This window comes from Pelodiscus sinensis, chromosome 26 (genome assembly GCF_049634645.1).
Source record: "Pelodiscus sinensis isolate JC-2024 chromosome 26, ASM4963464v1, whole genome shotgun sequence".
NCBI classification, from domain to species: Eukaryota; Metazoa; Chordata; order Testudines; family Trionychidae; genus Pelodiscus; species Pelodiscus sinensis.
Genome location: NC_134736.1, coordinates 4,040,978 through 4,058,850, shown reverse-complemented (window position 1 = coordinate 4,058,850; position 17,873 = coordinate 4,040,978). Strand labels below are relative to the sequence as shown.

The following is a 17,873-nucleotide window of genomic DNA, read 5'->3' as shown; positions in this document are numbered from 1 at the left end:
GATAAAACACTTGAGACGAAACATAAATGTTGATTTATGAAAAAGACAATGCTAGACTCACACCAAACCCTTTCAATTCCCATGTAAACTAACTGTCTGGACAAATTAATTCTCTCGCAGAGAGATTTGTGTAGCTGATGTGCAACTGTACTTAGAAAAAAGACTGAACATTTTTAAGATGCCTGATGTGATATACTGAACGTCATAATGGGACTCAATTGCCAGCAGCTGATCCAGTACCTATGACTGGAAAAGTCACACGGCATTGACTATATGACATTGTCGTCTGACAACTAAAATGATTATATAGCATCAAATCCATTGACTACTGGGTGAAAAAAATATGCATAAACCCCTTGTGAAGCTAGGTGCCCTAGAAATAGCTTAGATATGAGTGATAGGAAGGAAAGGAAGGGGACTTAACAATCAAAAACTGGAATGGATCTATTGTGTAAGAAGATGGAGTGCATGCTTTTACAGATCTCAGAGGGTAGCCGTGTTAGTCTGTATCTGTAAAAACAACGAAAAGTCCTGTGGCATCTTAAAAGCTAACAGATTTATTGGAGCATAAGCTTTTGTGGGTAAAAAACACTTCATCAGACGCACAGGACTCCTGGTTGGTTTTGCTTTTACAGAGTGACTTTTCTGACACCGTTTCAAATTGTTTTAAAAAGTGCTTTGCTAAACAACTGGATCCAACCTCTCTGCTTATGACAGAGGGAAAAACATGCTTGAACTACACACTGCTTCATGCCCAAGCCATCGCTTGCACAAATCTCCAGAAAGCCCCAAAGCAGCCCACCAGTGCATTGCAAAGATTAATGGTGGAAAAAGAACTAGCTCCTGCACTGGGCTCTGTACCTCCTCATTATATCCATCTGCATCGGATCTAACCAGAATCTTCCCCACTCTGGGGATCTCCACTTCAGAAACCTGCGAGCTAGGCTGGGCAGCAGACTCTGTCCCCTTAGCATCCTGTTGCTGTTCTGACTGTACTGTCAGGGCCGTTTCTCTCAGCTGGACCTTCGCTGGTTCTGCCTCCTTTGTCTGTGGCAGCAGAAAAAGGAGAAAGAGAATAAGAAAGAAAAAAACCAAAACCAAACAGTGAAGTAGAAAGGGGTTTGGCTCAATGCAGCAGGGCTGCAGAATTACAAGCACACGAGAGACAGAGGTTTGTTAACACAAAGATGCAAAACCAGCTGATTCAAGGGCTATGTCCTGAAGTCTCACCTTACACAGAGCAGCTTCCACACCGTTCTTCTCGTAGGCATTTGCTGTATTTGCAATGGCCTGGGCAGTCTGGTCCTTGGTGATCCTGGCATGTTCTGAGGAGAGCGAGCAAATGCTGCGTTCACAGCCTGATGATGTGTCTGATTGGAAAGTCAGTAATGTCAGCAGGAAGGCACAAATCCAAATTGAAGAGAGGAAAATGGTAAACAGGATGGCTGTACCTTATATTGACTAGGCACGGGGACCAATGCTTTGCTCCACTGTTAAGCATGTGACTCTGCTTTCTATGACCTTGTAATTGGTTGCAGCCTCCTTTCTTACTGAAGAGCCAGCTCAAATTTTCCTTGCAAACCACTCAACATTTCAAGAAGTCAACATTTGGAATTACAGGTTCTTCACGGTAAGCTTTAGTAAGGTGCATCTACACACAATACAGCTGCCAACAAGCCTCCCAGCCCAGGGAGAGAGAATTGGGCTAGTGGGGCTCAAGCTAGCATGCTAAAAATAGAAGTGGTGCTGTTGCAGCTCAGGAGACAGCTCAGGCTGGATCTGAGCTTGAATGGCTAGTGCAAATCTCCGTCCAAGCTGCAACATCTGTACTGCAATTTTTAATACACTAATACACACCCCTTTCAAAAGATTTTTCTTTATGTCCTGACCTAAATCACTGTACAAAGCAGTGCTTTATTAAACCGAAGTGGCTACATTTCAATGGCAATATTACACACAACTGCGTTTGTGAAGCACAACAAAATGTTCGAACTGGATGCCATGTCTATTCCTATGTAGATATCAGCACAAGCTCACACGAGTAACACAACATTTGTTTTTTTCCTGCTGATGGGAACTCAGTAACTGAAGTGAGTTGGTAGCTTTACTCAGGCACTCAAAATTGTTATGAAAGGCTCAGATTATGGTGGAATTTATTACAGAGATATGGAACATGATCTGAAAACCCACCCATCTCATGTTACCTTGTCTCGATTCAGAAGTGAAATCCTGAGATTCACAATTAGCTGAAGACTCTATCTGAGGAATCTTGCAGGACTGCTCCTGTTCCCATTCCTCCACCTCCTGTTCAAGCCTCCAGTTGTCCTCCTGTATGTAATTCTGAAGTTCAAGTGGCAGGGCTTCTACTTCTTTCTGAAAGTGTCCTGCTTTTGCATCATCATCATCATCTGGAGAAAAGCACGATTTTTAGTTAGCAACAAATCATACAGAAGCAGGATAAAATATTGCTGCAAATGAGGAATATCTAGAAGCGTTAAGAAGGACTGATCAAATGGTTTGGAAAAACAAAGTAGTAAACAAATACATTTTCCTGGAATTTGAATTCAAGATGTTGCATAAACAAGGTACGAGAAGATGCTAGATGGTCAGCTCTTTGAGTATGGGACCATCTTTGTGTTCTATGTTTGAACAGAACCTAGCACAACGGAGTCCTAGTCCATGACTAGTGCTCTTATGCACTATGGTAACACAAATAATAACTAACCATAAAAAAGCACATTACCGCATGGAACTCTTGAGCTCAGTAAACCCATTCCAAGTAGCTATCAGGGCTGAGAAAGGGAATAGATTTTTCTTTACCAATGCCTATCTTAATGCTATAGATATGGCTTAAAACGATGGTAACCAAAAATCTTGGGAGATCTGCTTAAAATTCTGCACTTCAAAAACTACATAAAACCAGAGGTAGGAAACAGCAAGGATTCCCAGGCAGGAAGTGATTTTATACATGTACTGAAATATCTAAGACACTGGGGTTAATAAAGGCATTTTAGTTATATAGTATTGCTCAAGAAAAAACATAACTAGGGTAGAAAGCAAGGCGCACTGATTTTTAAATCTTCAAGTTAATCAAATGAATATATCTAACACTAATAAATAATAATGCCCTATCTCGGACTCTTTCTTTTATAAAAAATATGTAAAAGTACAAGGGTCTTTAAAAGCACAAAATGTATATTAAGTCTAATTAAAAGTGCAGGATTGGTTCATTTTAGAAACTAAAATGCCATAGCACTAGAAAGACAAACAAGAACTTGTTTCAACTTACACATTCCCATTAACTAGATTCTGCAGTACTACTTGCTGCATTGTTTGTTTCTATTATATCAAAATGAGCCATGTATGAAATCATTAGACTCTGCTAGATGGCCAACAGCTGTACAATGCCACATGTATGCTAATGCTTGCAAGTAGCTGCTTACACACTCACGCATTGTAAACACACAATTACAAGGATCAGTTATCATTAGTGATAATTCATCTCAGGCACAGGAGGGATGTTAGGCTGTATAAGCGACTGGGTGCGTTGTATATTATGTTACCACTAGCTATCAGAAACCAAATAAAAAAGTAGAACATAAGAACGGCCAGACTGGGTCAGGCCAACGGTCCATCCAGTATCCTTTCTTCAGAAATTGGCCAATACCAGATGCCCCAGAGGGAGGGAACAAAACAGGTAATCCTCAGGTGATCCCTCCCGTCACCCACCATGGAAACCATCCAGAGAAATAGAGGCTACGAACACCATTCCTACCCATCCTGGCTAATAGCCATTGATGGACCTAACCTCCATGAATCTATCTAGCTCAGTGATTCGGCATCATGCCACCTTTTTGATTTTTGATACACTCTCACAACCCTGCCCTCCCCCTAAAAACTAGCAGCAAAACTTGTTGAGGAAAAAAAAAGGGGACCGACTGGGGCCAAAAAAAGTTGCCCTTTTAAGCACAGAGCAGGCATTGCCCTTTTAAGGTGGCCATTTTGAAGTCTGCCCTGGACACTCATAGACTCATAGGCTGTGTCTACACTGGGCCACTTATTCCAGAAAATCAGCCGCTTTTCCGGAATAAGCTGCGAGCTGTCTACACTGGCCCTTGAATTTCCGGAAAAGCAATGATGCTCTACTGTACAAAATCAGCCGCTATTCCGGAAAAACTATTCTGCTCCCGCTCAGGCATAAGTCCTTATTCCGGAACACTGTTCCAGAAAAGGGCCAGTGTAGACAGCCCACTAGTCTTTTCCGGAAAAAAGCCCCGATCGCGAAAATGACGATCGGGGCTCTTTTCCGGAAAAGCGCGTCTACATTGGCCACAGATGCTTTTCCGGAAAAAGGGCTTTTCCGGAAAAGCAGCCTGCCAATGTAGACGCTCCTTTTCCGGAAAAACTTAAAATGGAATAGTATTCCGTTTTAAGCAGTTCCGGAAATTCATGCCAGTGTAGACACAGCCATAGACTTTAAGGTCAGAAGGGACCATTATGATCATCTAGTCTGACCCCTGCACAGTGCAGGCCACAGAATCTCACCCCCACCTCCTAGAATAATCCTCTCACCTATGTCTCAGATATTGAAGCCTTCAAATACTTTGAAGACCCCAAGATGCAGAGAATCTTCCAGTTGTGATCTGTACCCCATGCTACAGAGGAAGGCGAAAAACCTCCAGGGCCTCTGCCAATCTACCCTGGAGGAAAATTCCTTCCCGACCCCAAATATGGCGATCAGCTAAACCCTGAGCATGTGGGCAAGACTCACCAGCCAGACACCCAGAAAGTTCTCTATAGTAACTCCTATCATCCCTCCACTGACCTATTATTTTAACCGGACAAACTGGGCTCTTTCTTGGGGGAGGGGCGGGAGGAAGAGGGCTGGGTCGCTTCGGGCCCTCCCTGGAATCTCTTCATGCCCCCCTGCCAAGTTTGGGAACCTATGATCTAACTCTTTTTTGAACCCTGTTAAAAGTCCTAGCCTTCACCACATCCTCTGGCAAGGAGTTCCATAGGTTGACTGTGTTCTGAGTGAAGAAAAACTTCCTTTTGTTTGTTTTAAACTTGCTGCCTATTAAACATTACATTAAAAAGCACCTTTTGTAGTTCAATGGTTTGAGGGCAACACACACTGCACAACTGACTTAGTGCTACCAGTGTCTTTGTTCCAGTACCTGCAACGAAGTGGGGTAGCTTATCATTGATGTACATCAGGCAGTAGGCACTGGCATTCCTCAGGCCTCCATATGAATCTCTCTCTAGTTCTTCCCAGGATGATTCTGTCACCGAGACGTCATTGTATTTAAGCCAGCTTTTCCGGGGCTGGTTGTATATGTAGGCCCAATAGTGACCAGCATTTGCTTGACCCTCATGAACCAGGACAGCATGCAAGCGATAAGGGACCTGAAAATTCACATTGAGATGATTTCTAGGCTTATCATTAATGAATGAAGTATTCTGAATTCCTATGAAAATCTATGAAGACATTCACAATTGTCATATGTTTAAAATTTGTCAATTCATACATTCAATCTCCTGATGCAAACTGATTCTCCTCCCCTTGAGGAGCTCATCTTAAACACACTTCTATCCACTACCAGCATCACTGTGACATCCTAAATCTGACCAGCTCACTGGTACCCAGACCTGCCATATTTCATCTAAATTATCTGATGACTTTCTTACTACTACAGCTCTTTTTAAAATGCTTGCCAAGGCCCATGATGTGCAGATAGGAGTCCTTTGGCTTTCTATTGCTGGGGGGAAAGATAACTGGAGCTTGGTGCCACACCCTCCACAATCAAATCTGCAACAAAAATTCTCAAGCAAGGCGGCCTATAACAGCATACCTCTAACGGAATTAAAGCACAAGGCTGTGAGAGATGGAGGCCTCCTGTCTCCTCTCCCATCCTGCGGCCACAGGGCTTCCTCATCCCCTTTGAGCTTGTGCAGAGCTGAGCGACCTGGGCACAGCTGAAGGCTTTGTGCTGGCGCTTGAGGCTTCAGCCTGAGCTGCACTGCCCCTCTTCCCCCCCGTGCAGCTGCTGGAGAGGAGGCAGCACTGGGGAGGAGGCTCCTCAACGGCACCTTGGCCACGCGGTCTAGGGCTAGACCCCAGAGGCGCTGCTGCCACAGCCACGCAGCCTGGAGCCGGCCCTGGAGGCACCATGGCCACGCATCCCCAGGTTGCCCCGGAGGTGCTGCTGCCATGGTCACGTGGCCTGGGGCTGACCCCAGGCTGCACGGCCGTGGTCGCAGTGCCTCTGGGACCAGCCCTGGACTGTGTGGCCACCACAGCAGCAGGGCCTCCCTTCGGGTTGGCTGGGACAGCGTTGCTGCAAGGGGGCACGAAGCCAGGTAAGGTTCCCTCTCATGCCCAGTCCCTCCCTACCCCCATCCTGTCACTCCCTCCCCCACTCCAAGACCCAGCACCCACAGCTTGCTCCAACACTCTCCCTTGTTCTTGCACCCTCTCTCCTGGCCAGACACCCTATTCCCAGACTGCTTCTGCACCCCAGATCCTGCACCCCATCCCTATCCTACTTGCTGGCAGATCTGTCTTGCACACTGTACTCCTGGTTTTTGTCCCTACCCCAGAGCCTAAGGGGGTCCATAATATCCACTAACTCCAGAACCCCAGAAAAGTAAATCTGGTCTATGGGAATCTCTGAACCTCAGTTCCTTCCTTCTCTTCCCCTCACCCTGTGTCTCAGTTGGGGCCACATCAGTGAGTATTGGGGGGTTTTGGAGGAGTTAGTTTGTTTCTCACTTGTGTGGTCCCCAACTGATTTTTCTGTGGGTCAGTGACCCCCAACCCTGCACCCCTGCCATAAATAAGAGAAAACACTGAAACCTTTCGTGTTGGACATAATACTTTACTTTATTTAAAATTAAGTTTGATAAACTAACATGCAAAAGTTAAAACGCTTAATCTAATTTATAATTTACAGTAAACCGTTCTTACTAGTTGCAGCTGGTTCAGAAAATAAGGTCACCGTACCCAGCAGGGTAGTTCTCAACTCCGTCCCTTCCGCCCAAGGGCCCGCCCCTTCCAAGTGGCCTGCAGCCACTTCCAAAATTTGTGAAGTGGCTCCCCCCTTCCAAAATTATTGCCCACCCCTGTATTAGAGCATTACAACTCTGCCACTATGCAATGACATAGGGAGTTCATCTTTCAGGGTGTCTGATCAATCCAGAAGTCTATAACTCTACAAAATTCATCTTAGCATGTACAGGTATCCAAGTGCTAATGGGAGAAACTAAGAGTGACAAGCATTTATCTTAGATTATATTAAATAAATTATGTCCAGTTTGTTTTCAAGTTCATGGATGCTTTTACTAACCTACTAAAAATACCATTCCAAATAAGTAACTTCCAATCTCACAAAGGCATGTCTTTGGTTTTAAAGCAAAACGTGGCAAAACAAGCATAAGACTCTTTTTTGTCCACTTCCTCTGTTTGTGCATGCAGCTTTTCCTAATATTAATGTGAGCCACAGTTACGCATCAGCAGCACTATATCATTTTAATATGTAACCCCTACAAAGCCATGCTTCCTACCTGACGGAGAACAGGGTCACCATACATTTGATCAATGGACTGGTTGATTCTGGTAATACGGTCCTTCAGATCTAATGAGGAAAACAAACACTGATCAACTTTGTTTTATATAGCGCCACCCTTCATCCCAGACATGGGAGCATGGAGGTAATAAGAATACAGACCCATCCCAACCCTCACGTACACTATTGCAGTTACTGCCTCAGAAGTTAATGGAAAGTTGTGCATGCTTATCTTACAATAGACCAGGGCCCTGTGTGTATACTGCACATCATCTTCTACTATATATTCAAGAGAGTTTGTACATATCTGTCTCTCTGTGTCCATCCATCTATAAGTCCATTCAAGAACTCCTACACGGTAAGTGCTAAAACCATCAAATGTGGTATGCAGCTTCCTCTTATCACAGCTTAAAGTGAGATAAGGGTTTGGTTGTACCAGAAAAATAGGATGTGCCTGGAATGGGATTGCTTCTCATGAAACCAAACAGAAAAGAAACCAAATCACTAGGCAGGTGAAAGAGGGTGGATGGGGTGCACTCCCCTCCAGGACTGCTCCCACCCCGCGCCTCCTACCCCCCCATGCACCCTTTAGGGAGAGCGAGGAGGACTGGCGTGCCTCACTCCCCATTGGTACGGAAACATTTCTGGCTGTTCCCCTTCATCAGGGAGCGAGGGGAAAGTGCAGACTTTGCTGCATCCCTCACTTTGGCTGGGAAATGAACCTGGACATGCACCCCTCCCCTGGCTGTGCCTACTGAACCTGTAGCAGCCATGGAGAGGTGCTTCTCACCTGGCCCCAAGCTACTGTGGGGAGAGAGGGCTGGGCTTTTCCTGTCTACCTGGGGCAGCCCCACCCCAAAGCAATGATTTAAAACGAAGAAAAACAAAAATTAATTGAGTTAAGGACCCGAGCGACACCTGGTAAATCTTTTCTACGTGATAAATACTTGGGCCAACCTTGCATGTCCTGTTCAGTCTCACTCCTCCAGCGCTGCAGGCATGTCCTCACAAGACTCATCTCCTCCTCGGTGACCACATGAGGAGCCGGGCATTCAGACATTTCCGCTGGTAAATAGGAGGGCTGGGGCATCTTGCTCACACATTCTTGCTGGGGTGAAGGGTTTATCAAAACGGATGCAGCACCTTCAATGCTCTCGGTACTTTCTGTTTCTAATACACTATAAAGCAAAAGCCACATACTGATGGACACTTTCAGGCTGCTGTTTCCAGAGGGCACTCTCAAGTAGATATTGCTTTAAAAATATTCAAGATCTGAACATACAAGTTTCTATGCGAGATGATGCCATGCTTATACTTATTCACTAGCCAGGAAACAGCTTGGCATCATTTAAGCTTATTAAAGTCCACAATCCACAACACTAACAATCCCTTCCTATTTTACTGGAGAACTCATTTATTTGCTTGCTTAAAATTTAGAGCGCAAGCCAACCATGGTGGGTAGATTTGTGGTAATTCAATATTGCACTATTTTAATGACTGATGAAACAAAAGATGATAACACTATGCAAAGATTTTACATAAATTATCTCAAGATTATTGCTTTAATATAGCAGTTTGGCTGTGTTTCTGGAGTGGGAAAAAAGCACTAACTGGCTGCAGAGTGTTAGCAGCACAGATTGGCGGCATCCATCTGGGAGCAGGATATTCAACAGCCTGGCCTATCTTTATTAAGTTTTCATACTACACGTCCCCATGGTTCTAAGTGCCTAGACAACCGAATCACACGGCGTAACACAGTGAAGGGTAACCTAGGCTAGTGCATGGGCTGCATGAGTAGCCCTCCATCTCAGTGGGCTACAAGATTGTCCTAACCAAGACGGTCTCCCCGGAGAGGGTAGTCCTTCCAAATGCTCTTGCGTACCTAGAACTTGCAGGGTGTGCCAACCGAACCATAGCAGTGCTTTGATTGGATGCAGAGGTCGCGCACGGCTCTCATAATGTTGTGTGCAATCAGCACGCACCTCACTTCATGTACCTTTGCTTCAAGTGCATGTCACTTTTGTAATACCGGTAGGAAAACAATTATATGGACAAAAACCAGCAGAATCCGGCAACCTTGTGTGTGGGCCACAGTAAACAAAAAGTCTAGTGGGCCACACGCAGAACCCCAATGGGCCGCAGGTTGCCCACTACTGACTTGACAGCTCCTTAAAGATGAAAGTTCTTTCTTTAGCCAATAACCCTTTTCTTTTCCTCACCTGTTTTGCTGCAGAGGTTCATTCAGATCACAGCACTCAGCTTGGGACTGAGTTGGCATTGTCCGAGAGTCCTGAGCAGAGGGAACTAATGGTAGCTTGGTACTGGCAAATTCACAAACATACTGCAGCATGTCAGGTAATGGGAAACGGCTTGGGCCAGAGCCGTATTGCATGTATCTAAAGAACAAAAGCAAGATCGTAGAGTTCTGTTAAGGGAATCCTCACACAACTCATGTTACGCTGAGAGGAAAACAGTATGAGCAAGCCGTAATTTATGTATTTTAGAAATGTCCATCTGTCTGTCTGTCTGCCTGTTTGTTCAAGAATGCCTTCTAAGTGGTAAGAGCTAGGACCAGGAAGGGCTGGGGGAAGGAGAATGCCCTCCTTTGCCCCAGGAGGGACCAGGAGGGAGGGAGAGCCCTCCCCGGTGGCTCCTCCTGAACCTCTCACACTCCCAACCTTCTGCCCGGAGCCCCTGGAATCCTCAACATCCTGCCCTGACTCCAACACTCCCCTAAACCCCTTCCCTGAAGGACCCGAGCAACACTGGGTAAGTCTTCTAGTATTTATTATAAAATATAAATGCCTAGTAGTTGCTGGTTATACTAATAACTAATTGTTGTGTTACTTAAATTAAGATCTTGAACACAAATCGCTCTTACTCAATTTTATGCCTTGTTTAAAAAGAAAAACACCAATTCTGGAGGAGGGGGAAAGGTGGATGCTTACCTTTCCAATTTCTGCTGCAGAATGGCTATTTGTTTCCTCAGCTTCCTGGTCTCTTCTCTCTTCTTTTGAATAATCTCTTTACTTCTGTACAAATACCTAAACAAACACCGCCCCCCCCCGGAAAAAAGTGACTGAATGAGATTCGTATACCTCAAGCTATGTATGGTCTTTCATTTGCATACATTTCCCTGCTCAGAGACTCACCCAGTGCTCTATTTCTCTAGTTAAAATAAACCAGAGCAAAGTGTGAAGAATCAGCTTTGAAATACATCACAATCTTGGAACATCTCACCTGTCCATGTAAATAGTCCGGGGAAACTCTAGTTTGTTGTGAATCTTCTCTGGCTGTCCTAGTGACTGATTGAACTCGAACCGGGAGAGTTCAAAGGTCAATACTGGAGGAAGCTTCGTAAACCAACGCTGTAAAAGACAAATGCCCCCATGAGGGCACAAATTTTGAGAGGATTCCTGAATGGCACATTGTACATCAACAAGTAATTCTGCCCCAAATAACTTTTTCCCCTCAAACATAGAAAGTGTGTAGTAAATCAACATGCTATTTAGAAAGCCTAATTTTACAAAATATAAGACTTCCACTTTGATTTTAGACCTTCACCATACAAAACATAGCTAAATAATATCCACAAAAATCGATATTTGATGCCCAGGCCACACAGATTGAGAGACAACCATCCAATCAAGAAGCAAAATTAGAGTAAATTGGCAGATGCTACACTGAAACAATGTGAGTAGGCCCAGAGCCTTGGAAAAGGAGAATTACTTCACATTTTCAAGAAACAGCAGCCCCTAACCAACCTCTGTGCACTCAACTACTCTCTTGGTCTATTCAGAAACTGTATAGCGTAAGAGGCGCAGATGACAGAGCCAACTTCCTGGTATTTGGAGTGCTGTTCTAAATGCCACATTGAAAAAGGTTGTTTGCATTTGCATTTATACTTCCCCTTACTCCCAGCTTTCAAGAATATTTCTAACATCCATTGCAAGAAGAATATTTCACATGTTCTGAGACAGTGCCAGACAGACAGTTCCCTCCCCCTTTTGGATCCAACACTACACTACATTACACTAATACAGCCGGTCCCCGATTTATGAACGAGTTATGGACCAAACACTTGGTTGTAACTCGAAGTGTTCGTAAGTCGGACCCCATTCATTTACATGCGACTGCGCTGTTTGTAAGCACGGATCGCGTTCGTAATTCAGGGACCGCCTTTACGAACGCTTAATGGGAGGTTTGGTCGTAAGTACGAACAGTTATAAATCGACCACTCATAACTCGGAGACCGTCTGTATTGCTCTAAAAGACCCATATCAGAAAGCCAGGACACAACAATTCATCCACACAATAAAAATGAACCAATACTATTTACTCTGAGGACCGGTATTAATGTATACAAAGGGAAGCTGCCATGTATCATAGCCCTTTCGGAAAAAAAAGTCAACCAAACATCCTCATAACAAACAAAAAGGAAATGTTTATAAAACTGTTTTCTAGGTGAAGAAACAGGTTTCTATTTAATCCTGCTACATATCAGACTTCAAAACACTCACCTAATGTCTCAAAAGATAAAATGCACTTTATTTTCCATGTCCCCTATCATGCAGTCCTCTAGTCACGATATCCTGGGAAGTTAAATTAATGAGCACAAATTTTCCAATCACATCTCTTAAAAATAAAAGCAATACTCCTTGACTTATGTCAGGGGTGGGCAAAAGGATCTCCGTGGGCCAGATCCGGCTCGTCAAGCGGCCCTGCTGCTCCCCCACCCCTAGGCCAATTAGGGCCAAGGGGCAGGGGTAAATGCATGAAGTTTCCTCTGCCCTGCCAGGAGCATGCCCGGGGCCACTTCAAAAATTTTTGAAGTGGCCCCTTTCAAAAAATTATTGCCCACCCCCAACTTATGTCCTTGTTTGAGACACTTTCCCTTACTTTTCCAGTTAACGATTTAAAGCATCTAAAAGCCAAAGATCTTTCCTATCAAATATTTAGCTCCCTCTTACTCATACTGCCCAAGATCTTGCATTACACCAATCTGACCAGAAGTCTGCATCAGCTGTGTCTGAGTGGTACTAACACAGGAGCAGCAGTTACTAAAGCGGCCAATTGTAAAATTAGATGGGCCTTATAAACAAACTCATCATGAAGCTGAATCTCTTTTTCTTTTTTTTAGTTCAAGTCACTCAATTCATCTTTCAGGCACTCATCTAATGAGTGAAACTTCTTTTTCCCACCTCCTTTTATCACCAACCTTTGCAAAAATTTCTTCAGAGTTGTCTTCCAGCATCCTTTTAATATAACTTAAAAGTTATAAGTTAATTTTCCTTAGTCTGCCTTCAAAATACATGAATCCTTCCATCATTTTATTTGCTCTTTTCTGCAGTGTAATTTATCTATTGCTTTTATATATAAAGTGAGGCTGAATGCTGTGTGTGTGTCTTAACTTTTTACTTTGTCACAAAGTTAAGCAGCTTATGATTTGAGTAATTAAAAAAAAGGAAAAAAAATCAGAACAGGCAGAAGGTTAAGAGTTACAATGAAATGCACACTAGAACAGGGAGAAAAAAAAAATACAAATTCCAAATGGCATACCATAGAGCTAAGCACTGTACTTTTACCCTCCGAAAATATGGAGGCAGTGGTTCTTCCCTACTCAGGTACAGGTAGGCTTCAATAGAAAGAAAGAGACTTTATCACACTTACATCAGAAGCAGGCACCTTTTTAAAAGGGTAAACTCCTGGAGTAAGTTACATTGGACAACAATGTCTTTACAAACGAACTACGGCGGGGTGGCTTGGCTATCAGCTCACATATAACATTATGTACATTCAACAGATTGACCATGAACTGTTTTACATATGGTGAAGAGGGAATGTTTACAGCCACCATTTTAAGTTATTAAGATACAATGGGACCTCCCTGCACTGCACTGACTTCCTTTGAAGAAGAGCAAATAACACATGCAACCAACCTCTTGTCCATACTTCACTGACTGATCAGAAGGAAGTGGTTCGATTTCTCCTTCTACCATGGCCCCTTCCAAACATTCGTTCAAGTTCTGATAACCGTTTACCTGAAGGGGATACTGGCCAAAGGTCTCTATCTTTGAAAAGGTCTTGCCTGAATAAAGGGGAAGAAAAACACAAACTGCCTTAAAACAACAACTAAAACCTCTCTCCTCTCCAGCATATGCAACAATACGTTTCCTACCGAAACAATAGCTTATAACACTTCATGAGATCTAGCCGCAAATCACCTGATAGCTTTCATCAGGCAGCAGGTAGGCAGTTTAGCTATAGCATTACCCTAGAGACATTAGCTCGCTCTGGCTCATCTTCTCTCGAGGTGAGAACTTTTTACAATTCTATGCTCATGAAGGTGAGGATTTTAATAGAGGATACTATCCTTTAGAGAACAAACTTCACATTACATTCAACAGCAGCAGGACAACTATATAGAAATAATATTATCTGTATGCCTGCTGTAATATGGGAGAATCAGATAATCTCACCAAGAAACTGCAACAACACACAATGTCACAAACCACATTGTAAATCTGTACTCCAGCATCACTCAAACCACTCAAAGAAAGTTAAAAGTAAAACAAAAAATCCCTTACTTACCCTCGTGGACCCCTTCAGTCAAGGAAGTCCCATAGAAGAGTTGCACCATTGGGTTTTCTGATTTGTCTTGAGGGCTGCTGCTTTCAAAAGGAGAGTGTACACATTGTGTTAGCATATGGGAGAGTTACACTTACCAGGACCGAGCCAGTGTGCCTGCCAGCCAGCTCTCAAGCGTCTTTAAATGCAGAGCTGCTTACTGGTTAATCATGTAACTGACAAAATTTCTGTCGGCTACCTGATTACCGAATAAATGCTTCCTAACAACCCTACTAAAAAGAAATTATCCTGACTGATGCAGCAAATTATCGGTTTTTTAGTTTGCTTAAAATATTAATTTAAACCCTAGCATCTATCAACCATTAAAAATCAATTTTGCTGAACAGTAAGTAAAAACATCTCAAACAATAAAAACTTACTTTGCATTCACAGACAACTGGAATGCATCCTCTAGCCAATCCAGAAGCTTGTGTGTGACTTCACTCACATCTTGCTGGAAGAGAGACAGAAACTGGAGTGTGAAAGATTCTAACAAGAAAATGTTTTGATGTAAATAGGTTTTATTAAAATCGCGCACTTTTTCAAATATACTCACAAAACTATTGTGGTATCTTTAACCATGTGAATGAGCTATACGAACTAACTGTTATTACTACTATTCTAGGTCAAAGATGAACACCTTATGAAGCAGTGTACTAAGTCAGAGGAAACTCTGCTGAGAACATAGAGAAGTCAAGTTCCAAATCCGGTGGTCCCTACCAGCAATTCAGATAGCAGTGAAGGGACAAATTTCACATTGGCTATTTAACTGTCTTTTTTGTATGCATGTACATTTCACTATCATGTACCTTTAAGAGGTGGTTTTACACACACTTGTAGTTAAAACAGAGACAGGCAATCGTTTGGATTTAAAGTTTCATTAAGTGAAACATGATTGTTTATATCTTTGTTAGGTCTGTTTTGAGAAAAGCAAAGAGACATTTTATCCATTTTACCTGCTGTTCGTCAGGAGATTTAAATGCACCTTTTAAAATTTCCAGTGCGGCAGTCGGATCTACAAATTTACGCTGTGTCCCCAGCATTAAAGCAAAGAGACACTGAAGTTCCTGCATGAATGCAATATTTCTCTTTTCCTGCGTTAGAAAAGAAGAGATCACAATAGTTTACTGCAATTCAAAGTAAGAGCGTGCATTACAAGATGCTCAATACAAGACAGACACATATATGAAAAAGTAAATTAACAGGGCCAGCACAAGGGACAGTAATACAATGGACAGGCTCAGAAGAAAATGTCTTGTGTTAGGAACCTGTATCTCCTTTCCTATGATGCAAAGATATTTCCTGAAAGCAGATTTGGCCTCGAGTCAAGTACATGAGAGAACTGAAAGATTTGCAGTAGTTCCTCAACGTTGAAAATCTGGGATTAGAAGAGGTGCCATAAGTAATATGGCATGCAGAATAAAGTGGTCAACCTGTATTCTAATATTCTGAAGTTCAGACTTGAGCTGGAGATGTTGGGTATTAAGGGGACGTAAGAGGAGACTGAGAACACGGAAACATGTTCTGAATTTCTGGAATCATTAAAACAGATTAACAAGGCATAGATTTTCCACTCTTTCTGCAGTTCCTAGTTTTTGAGAAATGCTATAGCTATAGGAAAGACTCTCAGCCATTTCTGTGACCACACATTTTTCTCAAAGAGCGATTTCCCAGCCTTGTCTACCTGTAGCAAGTCAGTTTTTATAGTCACCAATACTAATTGCCAGAATCCCCCAGAAGGGTCAGGAGTTTCCATGAGAACTCACACAGCGACTTCGACAATTCTCAAGCATACTTTGTGGGAGAGAATAACCAAGGACCAGCCTACGAAATTCCGGCAGCTGGAAGAGAGACTGACAGGAAAGAAGAGTTAAAAAGACACTTCATGGTGGTCAACGCAAGTCTAGACTTGGGACTCATCTTCATTTGCCAAGTCATTCTTGCAGACTTTATGTTTTTCTTACTCACCCCCAAATTCTTGGATGACTTTCTCCTTAAGTAGTATAAACCTTTAACAGTTCTACCCGTCCTGAACACTCAATTCCCTCCCTCCAACCCACCTAAATGTTTACAGTAAATTAAGAGAAACCTCTTGGGAAGGCGTGAGGAGCATCCTTCCATTTCATACTGGAAATCTGAATGAGAGGCAAAGGAACCAATCACCCCTACTCCAGAAGCATTTCTGTAATTGTTCCTCACTTTGCCACAAAATGGGGGGAAAAGCATGCCTGACACTTATCTGCTGATGTAAAAAAGCCTGAAGAATTCAATGTGTTGGGTTTTTCTTTCTGCTGTCTCTTTTCATTTTACTAATCACTCATAATAATCACTAATAATGCACCAGACTAGTTTCTTATTAGTGCAAGCATCTAAGCCACTGTACTCCATTAACTGGAATCTGATACAGCATGTGATGTGGAGACAGTGTTCATTCCAGTAAAATTACATGATCATTACTTTACCAATCTGGCTTTCAAGACATTTTGCCATTGCACCATGTCACAGAACACACATTTGTAAATAATAATAAAGACATGAATATATTTATATAGCCTTTTTTCTATATCTCATTTGTGCTCTGATGACCTGGCTGCTGTTTTTGAACAGGATCAGAGTAAAATATGTTGCCACACAAAGAACCACGTACTTTCGATCCTTTTTGTTTAAAATTAGAAGCAGAAACCTGGCAGACCTGCACAATCTGCTCTCAAATTTTATTTCTGTATTGCGGTCTCCCAAAAAACTGCATCCCAGGGTGAAGATACCCAGTTTTTCTTTTTATATTAATATGAAGTTATTGATAGGAATATGGAGAAATACAGAATAGCAAGCTGGCTCACTGTGACCTTGAGAAAATCACCTAACCTCTCTGTGCCAACATTTGCCCACCTTCAAAAAAGCAGAAATTACTTCCACCATGAAAATGCTGCAAAGCTTATTTAATTCCAAGAAATGTATGTTTTGATCATAAGGTGGCAAGTATTACAAACAGGTAAATTATTACTGTCACCATTGCACTACCTGTATGACTGCGCTAAACCAGCATGTATTTCCAATGTTCTTCATGCCAACAGGCCAGTCATCCACTCTCCTCCACTCATTCTGCTTGGGATTCTCCCCCCAGACTTCACACCGTTTTCTTTTGGAGCGATTTTTGTTTTCAGCAGCGTTTGCTTTGTGGGCCCTGTCAGAGGACAAGAATGCAAATGTCACATTGCAAGAAAGCATCACATGTAAGTTGTGTCAGCTTTTTTTAAAAGGACACACACTCACTTTGGTAAGTAAGCTGGCTAGTCAAAACACAGAATAGACCAAAGGAATTGGATGCTACTGTAATCCAATGCTGAACAGGAGACATACATGGATCTGACTCACAGATCGGCATACAGTGCCTACCACTTCCAGCACTACTAGGGATGTAAATAGGTAAGCAGTTAGCCCAGCGGTTCCCAACCTTTTCCAGATGGGGACCCATTTTGACAATTCAGGAAGATTTGGTGACCCAAGGCAATTCAAAAACGGGGAGAGGAGAGAGGAGAGGCACGTGGGGAGACACTTGGCGACCCTTTTGCAATGTAATGGTGACCCATATTTGGGTCCTGACCCATAGGTTGGGAAACCCTGATAGCCGATTACCCGGTAAGCATCACACTTACCAGATGATGCCTACTGGAAACGGGT

At 42.9% G+C, this 17,873-nt stretch overlaps 1 protein-coding gene across 16 annotated transcripts in view; it reads right to left on the bottom strand.

Annotated features, from left to right (window-relative positions):
- USP28 (ubiquitin specific peptidase 28) overlaps positions 1-17,873 on the bottom strand; it is a 48,385-nt gene that overhangs the window by 10,175 nt on the left and 20,337 nt on the right. For 5 of the 16 annotated variants that reach the window (XM_075909772.1, XM_075909763.1, XM_075909768.1 and 2 more), the window contains 15 exons: positions 17,214-17,376; positions 15,959-16,045; positions 15,149-15,286; positions 14,573-14,646; positions 14,157-14,236; positions 13,505-13,653; positions 10,806-10,933; positions 10,514-10,609; positions 9,785-9,961; positions 8,523-8,743; positions 7,564-7,634; positions 5,178-5,406; positions 2,205-2,408; positions 1,231-1,370; positions 862-1,047 (listed from right to left, as the gene is read on the bottom strand). In XM_075909772.1, the coding sequence (XP_075765887.1) occupies positions 862-1,047; positions 1,231-1,370; positions 2,205-2,408; positions 5,178-5,406; positions 7,564-7,634; positions 8,523-8,743; positions 9,785-9,961; positions 10,514-10,609; positions 10,806-10,933; positions 13,505-13,653; positions 14,157-14,236; positions 14,573-14,646; positions 15,149-15,286; positions 15,959-16,045; positions 17,214-17,376 (2,143 nt within the window). The other 11 variants (XM_075909764.1, XM_075909775.1, XM_075909765.1 and 8 more) reach the window with 10 other exon arrangements.